Here is a 21442-nt window from a genome sequence, read left to right as displayed (position 1 = left end):
TCTAACGATGAAATGAAATAATCTGTGGGAAGCATCTGGAACATAAAAAGGACTGGAGAAATCCTTTCCCTTCCACTGGTCTCCCGACACCATACGCAATTTAAGGAAACCCTCTGAATATTTGTCTTCCTTTAGAAGCACTGTCATCAGTGACACCCGCGAAGCATTCCATGGCCGTGACTCCTGGGAAGATGGTTTCAGACCATCTAGTGATGATTCTTGTTTCCATTTTTCCAGCTTGGCTCCCAGATTCTGTCTACTGCTGACTCTGCCCTCTCCTCTACCTTCATGCCTATAGGCTCTTAAGAATCCTGAGATCCAAACGTTGGTCTCCTTAGGGACAGGTCTCAAAGACATCTAGGCACCAGTTAAAGGTGACTCAACTATTAAATGTCACTCAGCTGTTAACAGAGCGACCCCTTCCCCCCCTCCCCCATTCCAGGACTGTGGACTCCCAGCCTAGCCTTCTCTCCAACAAGAAGCATGCAGACCCTTAGGTCCTGCCTCCACTGTGCCAGGGGACACAAACACTCTATGAATCCTTAGATCCTGCCTCGATTGTGACCTAGGGGATGCAAACACTGTATGCATCCAGAGCAGAGGGGTCGGCATCAGCCACTTACTTCCAGCGATCAAACACTGATTAGTTCTCAAGGGGGAAAAATGTCCATTGTGACAAACGTCTGAAGGATTTTCTACCATATTTCCTTCCAAACCGTCCTGGGGTTCTGAGCCCAAGTAAGGTTAGGAGATGCCAGCGGAAAGACTTATCTTTCTGTGACTTTGCAAGGAAGAGCACAGTTTTGGCGACCCTCGATGGGCCGGCCCGGCCCTCTTCCCCCCCTTCCTCTCCTCCCCCTCCCTCTCCCTCTCTACTCCCTCCTTTGACTGCCCCGGCTCTGGGAGAACCCTCACACCTCGGAGGAGGAATCAAGACCACTTGCTAGGTCTTGCTGCTTTGCCGCCCGGCCTCAGCTCAGCGCGGGGCGGGCGGGACCCGTTCCTTTCTAGCACCTGGGCCTCTGCTCTTGGCGGCTGCGGCTGCCGGAGCCAAGGTCGGGGCTTTTATTGTGAAAGGAGCTCCTCCTCCCTAGCTTTCGGGGAAGTGGGGAGGCTGGGCCGGGATGCGCAGCAGGGACTTCGCACACTCTGCAAAAGTCCCTAGCTGAACGCGGAGGCTCGCGGGTGCAGAAGGGCTTCTGCACCCCCAGACACACAGCTTCCGCGTGCATCCTCCCGGAGCTCCTCTAACAACCTCACCTGCAGAGCATCCCCGAGCGCACTGCACACCCAGGAGTCGTGGCGCCACTTGGCTGCTGGGAAGCTGTGGACCTTCGGTCTGGGGAAACTCGCGTCTAGGGAAGCCTGGAGAGTCACGGAGCAAGTGGCGACCCCGGGGCGGTGGGATGAGCCGGCGAGCCAGCTGAGAGATCCCAGGAGCGGGTCCAGTCACTGTGGGCGCCATGGTAGGAAATCTCGAGAGGGAACGCTCGGGTGGGCGGATCGGGTGGGCAACCCAGGCGGGTCGCCGCGGACAGTGCGCACAGCTCTGGGCGCTTGAAGGTGGAATTGTTCCGGAAGGTGGCTTGGGGGCTGCAGCGGCTCTTATTTCTGCACCTAGGACAAGGCGTGCAGGGGAGGGGGTGTTGCGGAGAGAGGGTGGGCAATTAGCTTTGCTGCTTTCCTAGGCGGGGATGACCATAATAAGGGAGCTTTCATTATGGACCCGCACACCCTGTCTGAACCTCAATCCTCGTAGAAATAGATAGACTCCGGTAAGGGTCCAGCTCCCGGCTCCATCTCCTGGACCGCAGGGCAGGTGTGGAAGTGCTGGTTGGTCTGGGATGTTATTCGGGAAGCTGAAGCACTTGTGAACCGTTGCCTTTCCACTGGTAAAACTCACGGACACCAGCCCGCAGAAAAGACAGACCCTTTGAGGGTGAGACCCAGGCTGTTTGTGCAGCCTTAGGAAAGGGGCTTCCCTCTGGACTGGCTGCTTATTAGCTCTGCTTCGGGTTGGAAACGCCCAGCAGCTCCACCCGCCAGCTCCAGCTGATCACTGCCCTACCCTGGGGGAGAGGGAGGGGGGCAGGAGGCCAGATTGACTTTGAACTCTGAAGGCACCCACAGGGCTCTTCTATCTGCTTCTATGACCCACTCCCCCCTTCCCAGTCTTAAACTCACAGAGATCAGATTAGAGTTTACTGGAGATACTTCTCAGGGAGCTTAGCTGTGGGCCTGGAGTTTAGAAGGGCACCTAGAGATTCTTCTGTAGGATGGAGGGTCTCTGAGGGAACAGCTCCCCTGATGCAAAGGTGTCGGAGAGTTGTGGGGACTAGCGACCAAGAGCTGGTCAATAGGAGGGTGCCCTTTCTCCAATGCTCATAGGTTTTTTTCTCAAGCTGCTAAAGAGAGAAATAATGGAATCTTAAGGTTGAAAAGGGGAAGTTGGGACACCTGGGTGGCTCAGGTGGTTAAGCATCCGATCTTGATTTCAGCTCAGGTCATGATCTCTTGGTTTGTAAGTTCAAGTCTCGCCATTGGGCTCCACACTGACAGTTTGTAGCTGGCTTGGGATTCTCTCTCTTTCCCTTTCTCTCTTCCCCTCACCAGCTCGTGTGTGCGCGTGCACTCTCTCTCTCTCAAAATAAATAAATAAACTTAAAGAAAAGAAAAAAGAAAAAGGGGAGTAATCGGAGGTACACGATGTGAAACTGAAAAGCATGGAGATTTTTTTACTATAAAATTCCATATTCAGGGGCAAGAATATTGCCAGAAGAGGGTAGGGGCCAAAGCCATCAACTCAGAAGGTTGTCACAAGTATGCAGGAGTCTCTTGATTTTAAAGGTGTGCATGATAGCTTCTCAGGCTGCCTGCGATGGAGGTGGGGTGCACAGAGAAAGTACCCGCTGTCTGCTCTAGCAGCCTAAGGGTGCATCGATGTGTTTGCTCTACTGCCCATGTGGGCTTCCAGTCGGTCCTTGTGAGCCTGCAGTCTCCTGGCTTCTTGTCTTTAGTTAGGAAGAGGACTTGAGTCAGAATTTCATTTGTGTCAGGGTCCACTTGCCAGAGAGATGGGTGGCCTGATAAAACAACCTCTGGCAGTAAAATGGCCTTGGAGATCTGAAGGTTTTGTTTGCTTCAACCTCTGAATGAAGGGTCCTGTGGTCCAGAGGCTGGGGGCCCAAGGTATAGCCTGTCACTGACCAGAACAAGCATTGGAAGAGGTGGGGGGCTGATCCTTTGGAAACTTCAGTTTCTTCTTCTATAAAATGAGAGCTTGAACTAGACCTCCTTTGAGGTTCCATTTAGCTTCAAAAATGGATGGTACATGAATGATTTTGAGGTTGGACCCCAATCTGGTGTTGACTTCTTAGCATGTACAATTATGATGGTGTGAGGAAGAAGTGGTTCTCAGCCCTGGCTCAGACTACTCCCCAGACCAAATCCAGACCAGACCCAGACCAAGGGATTTGTTTTTAAGGCTGTCCAGGTGACCCTAGTGTGCAGCCAAGACTGAGAAGCACAGGGCTAGAAGGCTGAGGGAACAGGAAGTGCGCTTCCCCAGATATCCCTGAATCTGTAGAGCAGGAGTTCCTTGAGATAGTCCTAAATAGAAGTTGTCGGTGAACTTCATCTGCAAATGATATGTCTTCTGTGTCCCTCTTACAGGATCATTCCACAGAGAAACCTCTTGTAATTCATTAAAACTGAGATGTGAACTTCCCCAGCTTGTTTGAATATGGTAGCCTTTATCTAGTAATTCCTTGACACTGTCATATTACTGATTCAAGGCACATCAAATGAGAAACTCTGAGTTAGGAATATAAAGCTAAAAGTCTGGCGTCCTTAGATGTCTTTTTGCAGAAGTGAACACTGAGTGCGGGACCTGTGAGGGTACTTTTGATCATCCTGAAGGGGTGTGGGGTTTCTGGCAGGGCTTGGTGTGTGTGTTTCTGAAGCTAAGATTGAGACAGACACCTGCCATCTTTCCTTACAATGATGGCAGGTACTTGGTGTGTGCTAAGACCCAGAACTCAGATGAAAAATATTGATAGAAGAAGTTAAGATTATTATTGCCAACTTTAAAAAATGTTTTCTTCCTGGGGCACTTGGGTGGCTCAGTCAGTTAAGTATCCAACTTTGGCTCAGGTCATGATCTCATGGTTCATGAGTTCAAGCCCTATGTCAGGCTCTGCTGACAGCTCAGAGCCTGGAGCTTGCTTCAGATTCTGTCTCCCTCTCTCTCTGCCCCTCTCCTGCTTATGCTCTCTCTCTCTCAAAAATAAACAAACATTAAAAATTTTTTTAATAAAAGATTGTAAAAAACCATTTTCTTCCTGATCATATATATGGCCATACTGCCAACTTCTATAGATGACTGTGGGTATCATTTTGGCATATTTCCTAATCTCTTTGAATATTATTATTATTTTTTAAATGTTTATTTTTGAGAGAGAGGCAGAGCATGAGCAGGGGGGCAGGGGGGACAGGGAAGACAGGGAGACACAGAATACAAAGCAGGTTCCAGGCTCTGAGCTGCCAGCACAGAGATGGGCTTGGGGCTCGAACTCACAGACCATGAGATAATGACTTGAGCTGAAGTTGGATGCTTAACTAACTGAGCTACCCAGGCACCCCTGAGTATTGTTTTAAAGAGCTGAGATTATATCAACTAAAAACATGCAGTTTTGTAGTTCGTTTCACTCCACTTTTTGTCAAAACATATTCCATTTCTGCATCTCCAAAAAATACTCATAGCCATGCTTGCAGTGCTCAGCACCGTGGTTTTGATAATCATCTCTCTGCTTGTGGACTTGAGGTTGTTCCCACCTTGGAGCTGTTTTCAGTGGCATGCAGCCAGCTTCTGATTATCCATGGAAATGGGGATCTGAGTGCCTGGCTAAGTGGAAATCAGACAAGCTCACAGGAACAAATTGTTTTAGTCTCTTTATAAAAGATTTTACTGCAGTTACCTTTGAGGGCCAGAGCATGGGTGTGGGAGACATTTCCTCTTGTCTGTCTTCACTCTGTACTGGGGGCGTGGCATCAGACAGGCAGCCACGGAGGTAGAGGGTCCCAGGAGAACTCACACATGGGTCAGTTCTCTTCAAAAGAACCAAGAGCTGAAATTGCTGGTGGTTAAGACTTAGAGGGGAATCTCCAGGTGAAGGAGCTGAGATCAGAGAAGAGATGTGACCTTCTCAACGTTACCCAGAGCTCATTATAGCCCAGTTCTCCTAGTTCTCTGTAGCTTCTTCATATACGAGGCATTTGGTGCAGCTTGGAGTAGCAAAGGAAAGGACACAGGGTTTAAAATCAGAATGAGGTTTGTGCCAGGCTAGGCTACCACGTGGCTCTGAGTAAGGACTCCAGTGCTCTGAGCTTCAGGCCCCTCTATAGCATGGGGTTATAATAATGGACTGTTATAAGGATCAAATGGAATCAATGGAAGTGAAACGTTAGGTGCCCCAAAGGGGCTGTAAGAATGAGGGCTTTACAGAAGACCCACAACATAGTTTTCTTTTTGTCAGAACCTAAAAACAAATGGTAGGGAAGTCGCTGGTACACTTTCATTCACCACCAGTCACAGAGGGGCTACTGGGACTCTAAGTACTGATCACCTGCAGACAGATTCTATTCTAAAGCAGTTTTCTTGCTCCTTTCTTCTCACCAGGAAGGAAATACCCAGCCTGCAGGAGATGTCTGCCCAGTTTGTGTGCCCTGGGCCTCCTTGCTGGACACTGGGTGAACATACAGTCCCCACTCAGCCACAGGCCCCTGAGGTCTAATGCTGGGGTGCTCTAGCCAGCCACCTGGCCCACGTTTCTCAGGCTCAGCTGAAGAAAAGAGGCGAAACTCGTTTTGGAATCCGAACTGGGAACCATGACATTCCAGCCTTTGGAGCCATGGGGAATTTGATACCCTTTCTCTTGTGGCACCCCTGTAACCTGCTGCATAGGTGAGCCAGGCTCTGCACAGGACTGGCCAGGGAGCAGAGGGTTTTAAATAACCCAAGAAGAGGCTGATTCACAAAGCAGTGGGTTGGGAGAGGGGGTGGGAAATAGGCCTCACAAAGAAATGGGTTCCTTAGTTGTTTCAGGGGCCAGAGAAAGAAATGTGCTTCTGATGGGCCTCAAAGATGGTGACAGTCCCCTTGGAACAGACCTGGGAGGCCCAGCCCTCCCTCACCATCCAAGGCACCAGTGTAGATAACAGAGTGCATTGGGTTTCCACGAGGCCCAGGTATGTGAACAACCTGGGCTGTCTTTGCTTGGATCCCTTTTTGATGGGACTGTGGAGGTGTTTCCATCTGGGGGGCTGGGCGTGCCGTCCCCCATTGTCTGGATGTGTCTACACAAGTCTGCATCTGAAGGGCCATGTGTGAGGCTGGAACAATGGTTTGTGGGTGACCCCCAGCCTGCCCTTCTCTGTGTGGATCCCCAGCCCCAACACACACATACAGACACCTATTCTTCAAAGTGGCCTGGGATATGGCTGTATTCCCAAGGGCCCAGCTGGGTGGCCCTGGAACTGCTCACTGAGTGGAGGCTGGAAGGTGTTTTATGATAGCAGCTGGTGAACTCAGTGGTGAGTGGGTGTTAAGAGTGAAAGGGAGGGAGAAGGGGAAGTGGCAGATGAGGAAACACTGCTCTCTAGGTCTTGACTGGTTCTCAATGAACTTGTGTCTCTTTTAGGCAGAGCTTGAGTCTATCCCAGTGGCTTTGAAATTCCAGAGTGGCTCATCTAGAAGGCCACGAAAGGGGAATTCACAATCTTATGTTAAGTGTGTATTAGTGCTCTTTCTTTCTCTCTCTCTTTGCTGCAATGCTGTTCACCCATCCATTCAGAAAATACGCGCTGTAAGCCAGACCTAGTGCTAGAGCAGAAAATACAAAGATGAGTAACAGAGACCCTGCCCCTGGGGAGTATGCAGTCTGGTGTTGCCATCTGTGTGCGCGCCTGTGTGGGTGTGTGTGTGAGGCAGAGCAGGTGGTAAGTTCAGGGAGAGGGAGGCACGAAGAAACGTTTCTGTCCTGTGAGCTAAATGCTCTGGTGAGGAAGGGCGCTTCCGAGGACTGAGGAGGCATGGGGCATGTCTAAGGATGGCCTGGCTTTTGTCAACTGAAGAAAAGAGAAGCCACGATGATCTATTTGGATAGCTGAAAAGCAAAATGCCCTGACTATGTCAAGTGCTGACCAGGGCGCGCAGTAACGCTCATACATTACAGGTAGAAATGTACGGTGATTGAACCACACTGGGAAACAGCGTGTCAGTTTCCTGTCGTTACACATATGCTCCCCACAGAATCCAGCAACCCTATTCCTATGTATTTACCCCAGAAGAATGAAAAACAGCTGGATCCAAATGTGTATAGTAGCTTTATACATAATTACCCCAAACTAAACACAAATCAAATGTCCTCAACTGTAGACTGGACCAACAAGGTGAGGTCCAGCCATACCACGCAATAGAGACAACAGTCTCCGGCTGCACACAACACCGGGATGAGTCTCAAAGGCACTTTGGTGAGCGGAAGAAACCAATTTCAAAAGGCCACCTACTGTGCGATTCCATTTATCTGACATTCTGGGCAGGGCGTAGGTAACAGGTGGTGGTTGCCAGGAGTTGGGGATGGAGAGGCTGTGACTCCAAACGCAGGGCACAAGGGAGGCTTTTGGAGTGACGGAGCTGTTGTCTCCTGATTGTGGTGGTGGTTCTACACATGCGTGTGAAAACTCCTAGAACTGTCTGCAGAGACTGTAGTTGTACTATAAGTTAAAATACTAGAACAACCAGAAGGCAAGGCAGCCTAGCAGAAGGAACAGCATGTGCAAAGCTCTGGAGGCAGAAGTGAGCTGTCAAAAGTTGGGTGGAAGTGAGTTAGGGGGAACCTCCTGGAAATAGGGCTGGAAGCAGAGTTTGGCTCTCGGGCATGGGTGGATTTGTGTTAATATCCGGAGGGCAGTGAGGGCAATGGAAGTTTGGGCATGGGGAGGTGGGATGTGTTTGCATTTTAGAGAGCAGTTTCAGAGGGAGAGGAGGCTGCAGGGAGTGGAGGGGAGCATCTGGGAAAGGAAGGTGATCTGGACAGACATGAGGGAGGATGGACCCTGTGACTGGCTGGGAGGAGCAGCTGAGAGGGGATATATTTGGGTGGGAGAGCCGCTAGTCCTTGGTAACCTCAGATAGGGAGCCCGGACAGGTCAGGAGTGATTTGTTTCCTATTCAGGCATATAGCTATACAGACCCCTTGTCTGCCTTCCTTCTCTCTCTTCGTCTTCATTTTTATTTATCTTCTAATGCCCTTTAACTAGTCACACTTAGAAGTAATCATGATGTAGAAGTAACTTATTTAAAAATGATACTAATCATTTTAATTCTATAAAACAGATTATTATGTTATATTGTTAAGAGCCACAGTGAAGTGTTGGACATTCCTCCCTTAATCTAAATTGGTTCTGCCCTTATAATCATCAATGTTGGGTAGGGGTAGTCGCAAGAATAAATGAGCATGGTGTTGGTTATATTGTCCCCCGCCACCTTGCCTGTAGCTCCTCCATCTCTCCATCCCCAGCTTTCCCTCCTGCCACAGGCTTGACTTTGGGTTTCTACTAAGTGGCCGCAGGAAGGGGCTATGTCACATGCTGTTTACTTGTGGGCAGTTTTTGTTTGGCTTTCGAGGGTGTTTGCTTGCAATGAGCAAACAGCCTCTTCCAGAGCCATCTGGAGAATTCAAATGCTTTCATTTTGGCTCAGGCAGCAGGTCCACGGCTCCATGTATAAAAGCCAAGTCAGGTAGGGATTCTTTCAGAAATGTTACCAGCCAGAGAACTGGTGGAAGACACCAGAGGGGAGAGGCTAGAAGAGAGAAATGGAGAGAAAAAGAGAAGAGTCAGAGCTGGGATGTGTGGATGTAAGATGAGGGGACTGAGGCTCAGAGACAAGAAGGACTGGCCCCTTGGAGGAGCAGGCTGCAGCTTCTCACAGCCTATGATCCTGGCGCTCAGGGGACACGTGGAGCCGGGGCTGTACCAGGCACAGTGTCCTGGTCTGGTTTCAGCAGCTTGTTGCTCTCTGGCAGAGCAGTGACGTTTTCCACTGGCCTGGCTGGCAAAGGCTCACTGACACTGCCTCTCCGCGCTTCACATGTCTGGCGTCAGCCCCGTGCTCCTGCTGTGGTGGTAGTGGCGGGGGGACGGGGGTTAACAGCAGAAGAAACTTGGCGATCCAGTGGCTGGCCTGGCCTCTGTCCAGACTGGTTTTGCACTAGTGCTGTGCATTCACCCCCAATGCGTCAGGCGCTGGCGAATTGTCTTGACAATTCTGTCCCTTGTATCTCATTTTCCATATTTCCTGGAAGGAGATTATCCATGTGAATCTACTCCTTGATATACATAAATGAGCAGCATATACCCCCTTCAATAGTTTCTACAATCCAGCTAAGTACTTAGTTGGGTAGTGTCGTCTAGGGCCATCTTCCCGTCTGGACTATAAACTGAGGGCAAAGATTTAAATTTTTTAAAAAATTGCTTTAGTACTTTTAAATGCTTGGTGTCATCCTGAGGTGGGAAGAGAAGACCCAAATATAGTCAAATCCAATATAGTAAATATCAGAGAGTCATAATTTCAAAAAGCATGGCACCAAGCATGGCACGCTTCACTCTTTTCCCCAAAGGAGATGAGTGAACTCCAGCCCCAAGGATAACGTGATAACTGATGGCCACCCAGAAGGAAGGAAGCAGGGGAGGGAGGGAAGGGAGGGAGGGGCCAAAGGCTCAAGCTGTGCCCAGGCTGGGATGGGGCTCCGGGTTGTGCTGTCTGGGACGCACCGGAGGTGGAGGCTGCAGGCAGTGTGAGGGCTCCAGGCTGGGATGGCTAGTGAATGGGCCATTTGGATGTCCATCCCTGTGCTCTGAGGAAGGTGGGCAGGACACACAAGCTTCTTTCTCTAGGACAGAGTGGCTCTGTTGTCTGTCCATACAGAGGCTCAGTGTGTACCTCCTGNCACTCACTCCCGGCCTCCCTGTACACCAGCCACTGTCTGCAGGGCCCCGGGCCCAGGCAGCTCAAGCAGTCAGTTGCCTGGGTTCTGTCTCACCCTCCTCCCCCAACTACCCTCACTTCTGGCACTCTAGAGATCCTATTGCAACGACAAAGATGCTATTGTATTCCTTTTTTCCCCCCCAGAACATTCTCTCTTGAAACGCTAGTTAAAATCCCTTCATTTCCCTTTGGGGTGGGGGTGTAGATGGCTGACTGGGCAATGCCACTCTGTTTAGTCACTGCACTGAGAGTGAGGAAAGGCTCCTGGCTCTTTGCCCACATGCACTCAGCTCCCCTACAGTGCCACTCACTCCCAGGGTGAATGGGTTTAAACTGTAATTGTTGCAATAGCTTACTAACTTGGTACAGTTTTAAAGCATGAAGGGTTCAAAGGGTGCTGGAGGCTGAGGCGGCTCCAGCAGGTCCAGGGGTCCCTGAAGGATGGACGGTGTCGGCCAGAGAGAGAGTGAGAGAGTCCCGAGATTCTTTCTGATCACCAGGCAGGCATCTCTATCCTGTAGGTTTTGGTGTCTTTATTTATAGGTTAAATGATAACATGACATCAGAAAAAGGAATTTTTACAATGGATAACTCTTTGTGATAAGATGTTTTGGAAAGTGTACAGAAGCAGGTTTTACAGAAATATTCTTGCAGAACTATTCCAATTATAGTGAGGTTGAGTAAATCTTATAACTAAAGATTTAGCAGGGTATTCTTAGTAAAAGGATACATATTTGTTCTAAGTTAATAACACTAAAGTTAGGTCATAGGTTAAGTGTATAGATGGGCTAAGAGTCATTCTGTCTGGCTCTCAAATGAATGTTTTTGAGTTGGTTAATAAGTTGTTTGNAGTAGTAGCAGAAGGAGATACCAGTTTTCATTTCTCATGGCAGGAGCTGTGCAAACACTGCCATTTCCTTGCTGTGACTGCCATCCAGAGAGGCCGGTGCAGCTCCTGGCAAAAGGGTGCTTTTTCCCCCTCAAATTTTATTTATTTATTATTTATTTATTTATTTATTTTTTAATGTTTTATTTATTTGTGAGAGAGAGACAGCGTGAGCAGGGGAGGGTCAGAGAGAGAGGGAGACACAGACTGAAACAGGCTCCAGGCTCTGAGCTGTCAGCACAGAGCCCAATGCGGGGCTTGAACCCACGAACTGTGAGATCATGACCTGAGCCGAAGTTGGACGCTTAACCAACTGAGCCACCCAGACGCCCCCTCAAATTTTATTTAAATTCTAGTTAGTTAACATACACTGCAATATTGGTTTCAGGAGTAGAAATCAGTGATTCATCACTTACATGCAATACCAATTAATGTGTTAATAAAGAAGAACATGTGTTACTATACCGTAAATTTATTTTTTAGGTTTAAAATACATACATACATAAAATAAATAAATACATAATACATAAATATATAAAATACATAAAATAAATAAAGTACATACTGAAACTTTATTTCAGTATGTAATATATTCAGTACAATGTATTCAATATAATTGATTGTCTTTGGGACCCTATGTCTTTTATTTTATACATTTTTAAAAAAAAGCATCCTGAGAAGAATCCATCACTTCACTAGGTGACTAGAACAGTCTTTGGTACTAAAAGGATTCAGAACTCCTGCTTCTGTGTAGGCATCCATCTGTGTGATCTGATCTTGGGAGCATGTCAAAGGTCCCCTTTGCTTAAAAGTATCTTCCCTCAGCCTCTTCTCCAGGATCATATAAAAAAATAGTTTTCAACAAACTTCTTGTGTTTACTGGGCACTCTGCTGGGTTTCCAAATATAATTTCCTTTCAATACTAATAACATATATTTGCATTGGGCTTTATGGCTCTCTTATGTATTATCTCATTGAATCCTTAACCCCTCAACTGTTAAGGCTGGTGTTATTAAACCCATTTTAGAGATCAGTAACAGAATAACTTAGAGAGCACTGATGCTGAGTGATGGTCAGTTCACAAACACAAATACGAAGGACTTGAAGGTGGGCCCTCCAACCACCAATGTGATGCTCTTTCCAAGCAATTAGGCTGAAAATTTTCACAACTTAGATGTAGCTCTTTCACCTTGATACCTAGTCTTTGGAAATTTTCTGTTAAAAGTAAATATCCTTGGAAATTAGTTTGTTGTGGAGAGCGTCACCCTGAGGATCAGGGTCCCAGGTGTATCGTCTTCAGATCTAGGAGAGGGAAGGGCAAGGGGCTGGAGCTGGAGCCCTGGAGGTGGGCAGGGTGTGGATTTGGGAAGCCCTGGGAGCAGGACCACCTTGAGGAATGGTGTGTGGGGGCAGGAGACACAGGTGGTGGGGTGTGTCGGAGCAGGCGTCGTGGATATGGAGGCCAGTGCTGAGGGAAGGAGCCCCGGCAGTGAGAGGGAGCCCTTAAGCCCAACTCAACTCTCCTTGTGTGTTTAGATTGAGGAGCCCCCAAAACACGTGGGGCCAAGCCCCCGGTGTCTAGGCAGCATCTCCATGAGGACACAGGGAATCTCTGTTTCTGGACCGAGAGCACAGGTGATGGACAAGCAAAGCATTACTTTGTATTGTTAAGTCTTGCTCCTGTTCTGGAGCACTGAGAGAGGCCTCGTGGCTGCACCAGGCACTTTCCATTGCCTCTTGTCCTTGCCTATGGCTTTCTGCCTAGTTTGTGAACCGCAGGAAGGCAGCAGCTTCCCTGCAGCACCCAGTGCAGATGCAGAGGACTGCTCAGTAAGTGTTTTAATTTGCCAGTAGCCTCCCGTTCTTATATGTAAGTCTTTCCAGAGCTGACCGGAGATGATGGAAATCCTCTATTCTGGGCGGCCCATCATGGGAGCCTCTACCTGCAATCGGCTATCGAGTACCTGAAATGTGGCTAGTGTGCCCAGGAATGAAGATTTCAAATGTTAATTCATTTAAATGTAAACAGTCAAGTGTGATCAGTGGCTCTTATATTGGTTTTATACTGGACCAAAAAGTAGAAACTGATGTGCACACAGTACCCAGGCTGTTGGCACAGTGAATGAAGTAAGCTGGTTACTGGGGAAAAATATCAATCTACATTTTGGTCTCTCAGGCTTTATTGAGCCAAGGTCAGAGAAGTGTTTGTCTTCTATGGAAGCCAATAAGGCTAGTGAGATCCCAAAGGCAAATGTCTCTCCTCGTCGTGTTAGGAGACAATAGGGAGTGGTGGGGCCTGCTATGAACTGTAGAGGGCATATTGTTGAGAGCGAGCTGTACTCTACTCCAGCCGTCCGAGAACATGCGCCCAAGGGAAGCCCGAAATCTGAATTTTTTATGTGAAATATCCTGGGTTTTAAACATTGGCTTTGAATTTATTGAAAATAGTTCAGACCAGGCAAAACACATCTGTAGGCCAGATTTTGCCCATGATCCCAGTTTGCAAACTCTCCTCTAGGCCTTATCCTGAAGAAGTCCATTTGACCTGCTGTAACAGGGATGGATTTAAGACAAGAGTGAGGTGGGGTCTTGCCTTAGCATCTTCATTGGCTCAGTTTCCCCTGTGGTCATGGGTTTGTTCAGAGAGGGGAGAAGTGTGTTTGGAAGACAGACTTCCCCTCACTCTCCACCTTTCTCCCTGCCCATTCTCTGGGGTTGTGTCCTGTCCTCTGGGCAGCCATGGAGTAGAATACTCCGGAAGGCCGGATGGGACAGCCCAGAGAGAAACTTGATGGATGTTTTTAAGCAAGAAACCCCTACTCCTTTCCCACCCTAGCCCCACTCCTGAGCCTGAGAGCCAAATATATGGCAGTTAATACAAGGGCAGCCAGAGAAAATTTCTAACAAATGACAGGGTCTCCAAAATTCCGTCTGGCCTGTGGTGTTCCCACACTGGTGCTCTTGTGAGCTGGAACAAAATGGTAATTCAGTTATGGATACAGAGAGGGCTCCTGGGGCCAGCAGGACTGCTAAAGCCCCAACGTATAATCAATGTAGAGAACAAGGGCGAGCAGGGAGGGGGAGGTAGAGGACATAGGTTTAACTCCCTCTCAACTCCGGAGCAGGCAGAGGCTTTGACGCCTACCTATAGGGCATGTGTTCTCCGTGCAGACTCCAGGAGTCCTGCCATGGAGGTAACCCCGTGGGTGTTGCTAGAAAATGACAATCATAGAAATAGTAAGAAAACAAACACTGATCGAACATAACTATAGATCAGGCTTTGTTTTGAATGATTTGCTCATGTAACTCTTGTGGTGCTTAGTACAGTGTTTTTATTTTTATGAAGTCACATTCTTTTCCCACCAGAATGTCACCGTCATAAGGGTGGTGACTTTTATCAGTTTTTTCATGACCTGTCTCTTCTGCCTGGAGGAGTACTTGGCTCAGGAGTACCTGCTAAAATGAGCTAACGAATAGTCCTCCTTACCAAGGAGGGACTCTTCTTATTGCCATTGTACAGATGAGGACATTGAGGCCCAAGCTGACACAGCAATGACACAGTGGGGCTGGAGACAACATCCAGGCAGCCTGGCTCTGAGCCCACGTGTTATGAATGGGCTGGTGATGCCAGGCAAGACTGGTAAGCTGTTGCCTCCCTCTGGGCTCAGAGAGGACACTTGTCAAACAACTTGGGGGCTTGAGAAAGGTGCTGGTGAGCAGATTTGTCCTGGGGGCTAGTCTTGCAGTCAGGGGTTGAGTGGGGTTCTCAGGGACCTTCTGGGACCTTTTGGAGGTGGGCTACTCAGTGCCTTTCTTAGCCTATGCCTATGGGCTGGGACCATCCATACTGAGCCTGAGGGCTTGTGGAGTCCCTGGAGAATGTGCACAAACCCCGAGAGATTGTTTGTCTTTCTGATGACAGGTAGGTCACTCTGTCCCTGGAGCAGAGATCTGGCGGCTGCATCTGTTACCACCCTACGTAGAACCACACATTCCATGCTTCCTTCAAATGCTGAGCAGTGAGTCAGAGCTGAGGTTAGAACTTGGGCTGGAGTCCTGTCCCCTCGGGGGCAGGGCTGAGGGCCCCTGTGATGGGCAGCTCCATGAGCCAGGGTTCCTTGCTTGGGACAGGAGGCACAGTTTTCCTTTTTGTCTACCCTCCGGCCTCTGAGATCCATACCTTGGGTGACCCCTGCAACCACCTATGAGAGGGTCACAGAAATGTAGTTTTGTGTGTGGTCCATGGAGGTGTTTCAGATTGAGAAACAACATAATTTTCCAAAAATAATGTTTTTCCCTTACACTTGTCCATGGTCTGCTCTGACCCTCACCACACAGACCCTCTCCAGCTGAACCTCATGTAACACTGCCCAGGGTAACTCCTCCCCCTCCTCCCCACTGACATTTACTGAGCATCTACTAGGAGCCTGAAATCCTAGTAAGCATTTGACATTTGTCTCATTGAATTTGCCTAACTGCCCTGTAAGGCTGTGTCTGAGATTGGCTTCTCCCCAAAGCAGACCTTGAGACAAAGATTCCAGTGTAAGTAATTTATCTGAAAGACGTCACTATAAGACAGCAGCAAGTGGGGCTGAGGGGGTGGGGAATGGAAAGTGAGACCAGGAAGGCAGCTGGTGCCGCATGCTGGAAGGAGCAGGTTACCGCTGTTGGCTGGAGCTCGTTCCCGCTGGGGACTTCAGGGGAACTATGTAGCACATGCCTCAGAGTTGTCCTACCTGTGGGATGAAGCAGATGGAAACTACCCGCCAGTTCCTGTCTGTCACCGGTGGAGGGCTGATCCTGGAGGGTATTAACTTCCCAGCAGGCATATTCCAGCATCCAAAGCAAGCCTGAAGGCAGAGAGTCAAAGCCGCTTGTGGGAGGGGTTATGGGCAGGGCATGAATAGCACCCACCAAAGTAGGTGTGTCTGTTTCCCCCAATTTACAGGTGAGGAAATGGCAAGTTCTGTATTAGCAGATCACTACCAGGTTATTTTTTAAGAGAAGGGAAAGGAAGAGAAGTAAAGAGAAGGGAGAGAGAAAACATGAGTCATTCTATCGCTTAAGAGTATCATTTCATGAAGTTGTTATTTCAGTTACACACACACACACACACACACACACACACACACACATTGGGTCACATTGTCAAATGTATTCCTGTGCATATTGGTAAAAAAAAAGTTTGAAAGCCAGTGGGTAGATGACATAACTGTGGCAGTCAGGACCTGGGTAAGAAGCAAAGAAAGAAGGTGAGTAACTTGCCCAGGGTCACACAGCATGTAGGCAGTATTGTTGGGATAATAGCCTCTGTGCTGAACTGCTGTGCTGTTATTGACCACTTCTGAGGTCCTTCCCGTGGTCCTGGCCATCCCCTGGTTGTTCATCTCTATGGGAGGATGCGGGCTGTGAGCACAATTCTGTAGAAGGAATACCTGGAAGAACTCAAAATGTAAGGGGTCTCTGCCCAAGAGTTGGTTGGATGAAGGACCAGCTGTGGACTTTCCTGGGGACCTGAACCCCAGAATGAGAAGAGGCTGGAAGAGAAGAGGTAGGGGTGAGGGTGGGGAGGGGCAGTGCCAGCAGGGCAGGCATGCTCAGAACCAGCCCTCCTGAAAGAGGTAATGGCATCTAGAGGTTGGATGTGTAGGCAGTTCTTCAGCCCAATTTGTCCGTTGTCGTGGTTCACTCTTTACAGGATAATAATAATGGCAGCTCCCATCTTTTGAACAGTTGCTGTGTTCCTATAACTTCTTTATGCGTTTTAGACACAATAACTCATGAAACACCAGCATTAATCCTGGGAGGTAGGTGCCATTGTTTCTGCCATTGTTATAGAAACAAGGGAAGAGTAGGACACCTGCCCTGGGCATCTCCCCCAGCTGGGCCCGAGGGCTGATGTGACACGCCTGGCTCTATAGGGTGGGTCCTACTGATGGCTCTTCCTCTCTACTGGTTCACTACCCCCCTCCCCAGACTTTTGTGCTAACCTGGGGATTGCTGGTGCCAATTCACCTAATACCAGCCCTCTGGTCATGACTGGCTCTGATTTGGTCTCTGTGGCCATTGATGATGCCCAGATTTGCGGGAGGGAGGATGCTACCCATCAGTGTCAGCTTTCTTAGGACATGCACTAAGGGAAAAACCTCTGGTGTCTCTTCCGGTCCTGACTGCCACAACTATGTCATTTAGCCCATTGGCTTTCAAACTTTTCTTTTACTGATGTGCTGAGCAATATATTTTGCCTTGCAACTCCATATGTGTGTACGCATGTAACTCAAAGATTTTATGAAATGGTACTTGTAAGGTTTTTTAGGTAAATAAAAAGACTCCAAGGCAAAATGTTCCGCAGAAAGAGTTTCATTATATGCACCCTCAGGCGAGGTTCCACGACTCAAGAAAAGGGAGTCGGAGAAGTCACGGCATGGTTGGGTGGTGGTGGGATTTTATAGCCTGTTAGTGGGGGTTCAGATAACAGGGGAAGTCTCTTGACTGTAAAGTCCCGGGTTGGAAGGTTTAAATCTCTGTTTCCCACCGATGTGTTAACAGTCACCAATGTAGTGGCGGGAAGGTCAGCCATCTTAAGAAGGTCAGTCATCCCAAGAAGTGGCGGGAAGGTCAGCCATCCTAAGAAGGTCTGCCATTCTGTGGCGTCTCTGCCCCACCTCTCAGCCGGCCCAACAGTACTTATCCCTATGAGATACACTAACTCATGTTTTCTTTCTCTCTTTTCTCTTTAATTCCTTTCCTTAAAAACAAAATCTGATAGTGACCCAGACACTACATGGGTTTCAACCTGCAAGGTGACTGTCTGATGGAACTCCCCCCTCACTTTAATACAGCTGTCCCCTCCTTCTTGAGCTTGGTTTAGTTTCCCAGGAATGAGGCCAGTTTTGGAGACAATGTGCCTGCACCGTTGTTGCATTTTCAAATCACTGTGCCACCTTACTGACATCTACTCTGCGTTCTGGACTGAGCTGGTGCACGCTGATACTTCTCCACAGGACAGTGCCCTCCACCCCTGGTAAACCCCTGGGTGAAGGCACTCAGGAGCCCTTGACCTGGACCAGCTGTCAGGGCCAAGGCCATCTCCCTACTGTTTCATCTGGGGTTAGGGTAGGAGGCTGTCTTTTGAGTCTTCCAAGCTGCCTCCACCAACTGCCCACCCGGATGCCGACCCTCAGATTCCCAAAGTGAGCATGCTGGACGTGGCCTTCTTAGAACCCATGCTGCCCAGGGACTTCTGCAGTGGGAAGACATCTTCAGGGAGGCCATATGGCTGATCTCTGCGGCAGACAGGGTGGAGATTGTATTAGCTTCCTCTTGCTCCTGTCTCAAATGACAACAAACTTGGTGACTTAACACAGCATCCATTTGTTCTCTTCCAGTTCTGGTCAGAAGTCTGAAATCCGTGGCACAGGGCTAACATCAGGGTGTCAGGAGGGCTGCTTCCTTCTGGAGGCTCTAGGGGAGAAGCCTCTTCCAGCTTCTGGTAGCCACGGCAGTTTTTGGTTTGTGGCCCCTTCCTCTACCTTCAGATAGTATCACTCCTACCTGCTTCCCTCATCGCATTGCCTTCTCTTCTGTAGTGAGATCTTCCTCTGCCTCCCTTTTGTAAAGACACTTGCCGTTATATTTAGGGCCACCAAGTAATCCAGGATAATCTCTCCATCTCAGGATCCTTAACTCAGTCACACCTGCAAAGTCCCTTTTTCTTTCTTTTTTTCTTCCAAGTCCGCTTTTCAACATAAACTTCACAATTTCAAGGGATTAGGTCCTGGATATCTTAGGAGGCCATTACCAAGTTTATCACAGTAGTCATCCAACCTCCACTTTAAGGACCATGAGATACTCCCTGTCATCAGCTGGCCCAGTCCTGTGAGGTCAGCCTAGGGCTGTGTGCTCCTGAGGGTCAAGTGAGACCACTGTGACCTTCAAATGCTTTCCTACTCCCATCTAGCAAAACAAGGCAAATCAATAGTTACTAGTTACTGTAACAAATAAATGCTGTGTTCTCCTACGTCCAGAGTTAGGATTATAGCTCTTCAATTAAGTTCCTTTTTGGGGCTGTGGAAATACAGGGAGCTGCAGAATCTCGGAAGTGGAAAGAATTTAGAGCTCATGGAATCCAGGGGCTTCAAACTGGTGGCCCCTGGGCCAAATCAACTAGATTCTCCAGGCTTGGCCTTTGATGCTTAAAGAGAGAGGTGAAGGAAATCTCTCAAGACTGAATTTCCATAGAATTCTATTTTGCATGTCAGAAGGTAAACATTGGTCTCACCATTTGCATCTCTTTTGTAACAATGTAAAGAATTTCTGAGAGCTAGGGAGGCTTCCGGCTCCCTCTGACACTCCCAGGTAAATGAATAAGCGGCACAGTTTCTTGAGAATACAAATAGGAAAAACCCATTAATACTCTGTAAATACTGCCCTTCTTAGTTTTGTTGTTCTACAGTGCTATTCACATGAGATGAACTGTATGTATACATCCAACAGGTGGCTGGGGTTATAGACAATTTAGATTTAGTTGTATTGGGGACAAATGGGGGCATAGAGGACACTGAAGACTGCTTTCTCTTAGTTTCCTAGTTTTGCTTTTTAAAGTCTTCCTCTGGATTTGTTTCCTGACCTAAATTTTACTTTTTTAAGACAGGGAAATTTTCATTCTTTTGGACCCCCACAGCAGCACAGTGCACTAGTAAGGTACCCGCTAGATGCCTGTCACAGGAGATGAGTGGAGTTTAGCCNATCCACCACCAGATACACCATTCCAGATGCCCCAGCATTGGGCGCGCCCAGCACCAGATCTTCACATTAACAGAACTCCGTCTGACCAGAGCTCTGGTGCTGTGGGACTAGTCCAGAAAGCCTGCCCTGGGTCTTATGCGGAGACAAGTTGTACTTCATGACATGGGAGAGGAGCAGAATCCTTCCAGTGTCTTTTCTTGGTGGAACTCGGTGGTGATACATTGTCCAGGATAAGAGATCATTCCTTCTAACACTCGATGCAACTTAATCCAAACAGCATGTGGTCACATCCAGCCTGCAATGGGTTTGGCCCCACCAGACCAGGGCAGGAGGCCAGAACAGAGGAAAAGGGGCCAGATGTTACGAAATATTGCTCTCTGCTCAGTAGGGCTCATGAAGCCCTTAGCAAGTATATGGGCAGGAATGCAGTGCTTGTTTATTTATTTATGATCACAGAGCTGTAGATGGGAAAACACTGATTGACTTGCTCCCTTTCAAAGGAGAAGAACTGAGATTCAATTTGCAGGTGGTGTATAGCTACTGATTTCCAGGAACACCTACTTTTGCCAAGAGCCTCAGTGAGAACTTAGAGGAGGTGAGGAAAGTAGGGGTGAAGGTGGGGACAGGTGGGCCTCTGGGGGTGTAATTAGAGCAAGGGCACTGGGGACCCATGGGGCAATAATACATGTATTTTAAAATTTTTGTGTGATGAAGAGAGGGCAGTCAAACTTGCTTTGGAGAAGGAATTTCTGTGAGCAGGGAGGCTTCCCGCTTCTTGGGTCCTTGACTTACTTCTTCCTCTTACCCTGGAGGCTCCAGGATGAAGCCTGCTGCCTCTCCCCTGAGCCACCCTCTTTCCTACCTGAACTGTGTTTCCTTCCACACTTGATGTGGAAAGCAGGTGGCTTCCTGACCCATTTTTCTCTCGTTACACATACCTCCCTTTCCTTTTTGGATTCTTTTTACTACTAGAAACTTTGCTGATTAGAAATCTGGTGTTAATTATTGCTAATCTCCTTCCAAATGTTAATGGAGCGAGGTAGGTCTGTGTTCAAACCTTCCTCTCCCAGAATCCCTTATAGATGGTCTGGTGTGTTTCTCAAGACTGATAGTTTCAGAGGCTGAGTGTGCTACAAGCATTTCCCAACTGAGACAACAGACTGAACATCTGTTCTAAGGTTGAAGAAAAAACTCATGTGTGTAAGTTTCCTTCTTAAGGGATTTTCAAGGGATATTTTTGTTTCCTTGTTTTTGTTTTTTTAATATAATTTATTGTCCAGTTGGTTTCCATATAACATCCAGTGCTCATCCCAGCAAGTGCCCTCCTCCATGCCCATCACCCATTTCCCCCTCTCCTCCACCCCCATCCACCCTCAGTTTGTTCTCAGTATTTAAGAATCTCTTATGGTTTGCCTCCCTCCATCTCTGTAACATTTTTCCCCTTCTCCTCATGGTCTTCAGTTAAATTTCACAAAGTCCACATATGAGTGAGAAGATACGGTATCTGTCCTTCTCTGCCTGACTTATTTCACTCAGCACAATACCCTCCAGTTCCATCCACGTTGCTGCAAATGGGCAGATTTCATCCTTTGTAATGAAAGTAGTAGTAGTATTCCATTGTATATATAAACCACATCTTATTTATCCATTTGTCAGTTGATAGACATTTGGGCTCTTTCCACGATTTGGCTATTATTGAAAGTGCTGCTATAAATTTTGGGGTACATGTGCCTCAAGGGTAATTTTGATCAAGACTTTAG

At 48.2% G+C, this 21442-nt stretch overlaps 1 protein-coding gene across 10 annotated transcripts in view; it reads left to right on the top strand.

The window, feature by feature from the left end:
* Positions 1 to 1177: 1177 nt before the first annotated feature.
* The window catches only part of GASK1A (golgi associated kinase 1A), an 85822-nt gene continuing 65557 nt past the window's right edge, over positions 1178 to 21442 (top strand). For all 10 annotated transcript variants that reach the window (XR_013332524.1, XR_013332522.1, XR_013332523.1 and 7 more), the window contains exon 1: positions 1178 to 1466. Coding sequence is in view for 3 of the 10 variants with exons in the window: in XM_077753699.1 (XP_077609825.1) it covers positions 1464 to 1466 (3 nt within the window). In the remaining 7 variants the exon portion in view is untranslated. The remainder of the gene's footprint in view (positions 1467 to 21442) is intronic.

This window comes from Crocuta crocuta, unplaced genomic scaffold, assembly GCF_008692635.1.
Source record: "Crocuta crocuta isolate KB4526 unplaced genomic scaffold, BGI_CrCroc_1.0 scaffold655, whole genome shotgun sequence".
Classification (NCBI taxonomy): domain Eukaryota; kingdom Metazoa; phylum Chordata; class Mammalia; order Carnivora; family Hyaenidae; genus Crocuta; species Crocuta crocuta.
Note: the sequence above shows the minus strand (reverse complement) of the source record. Positions and strands in the feature narration are given on the sequence as shown.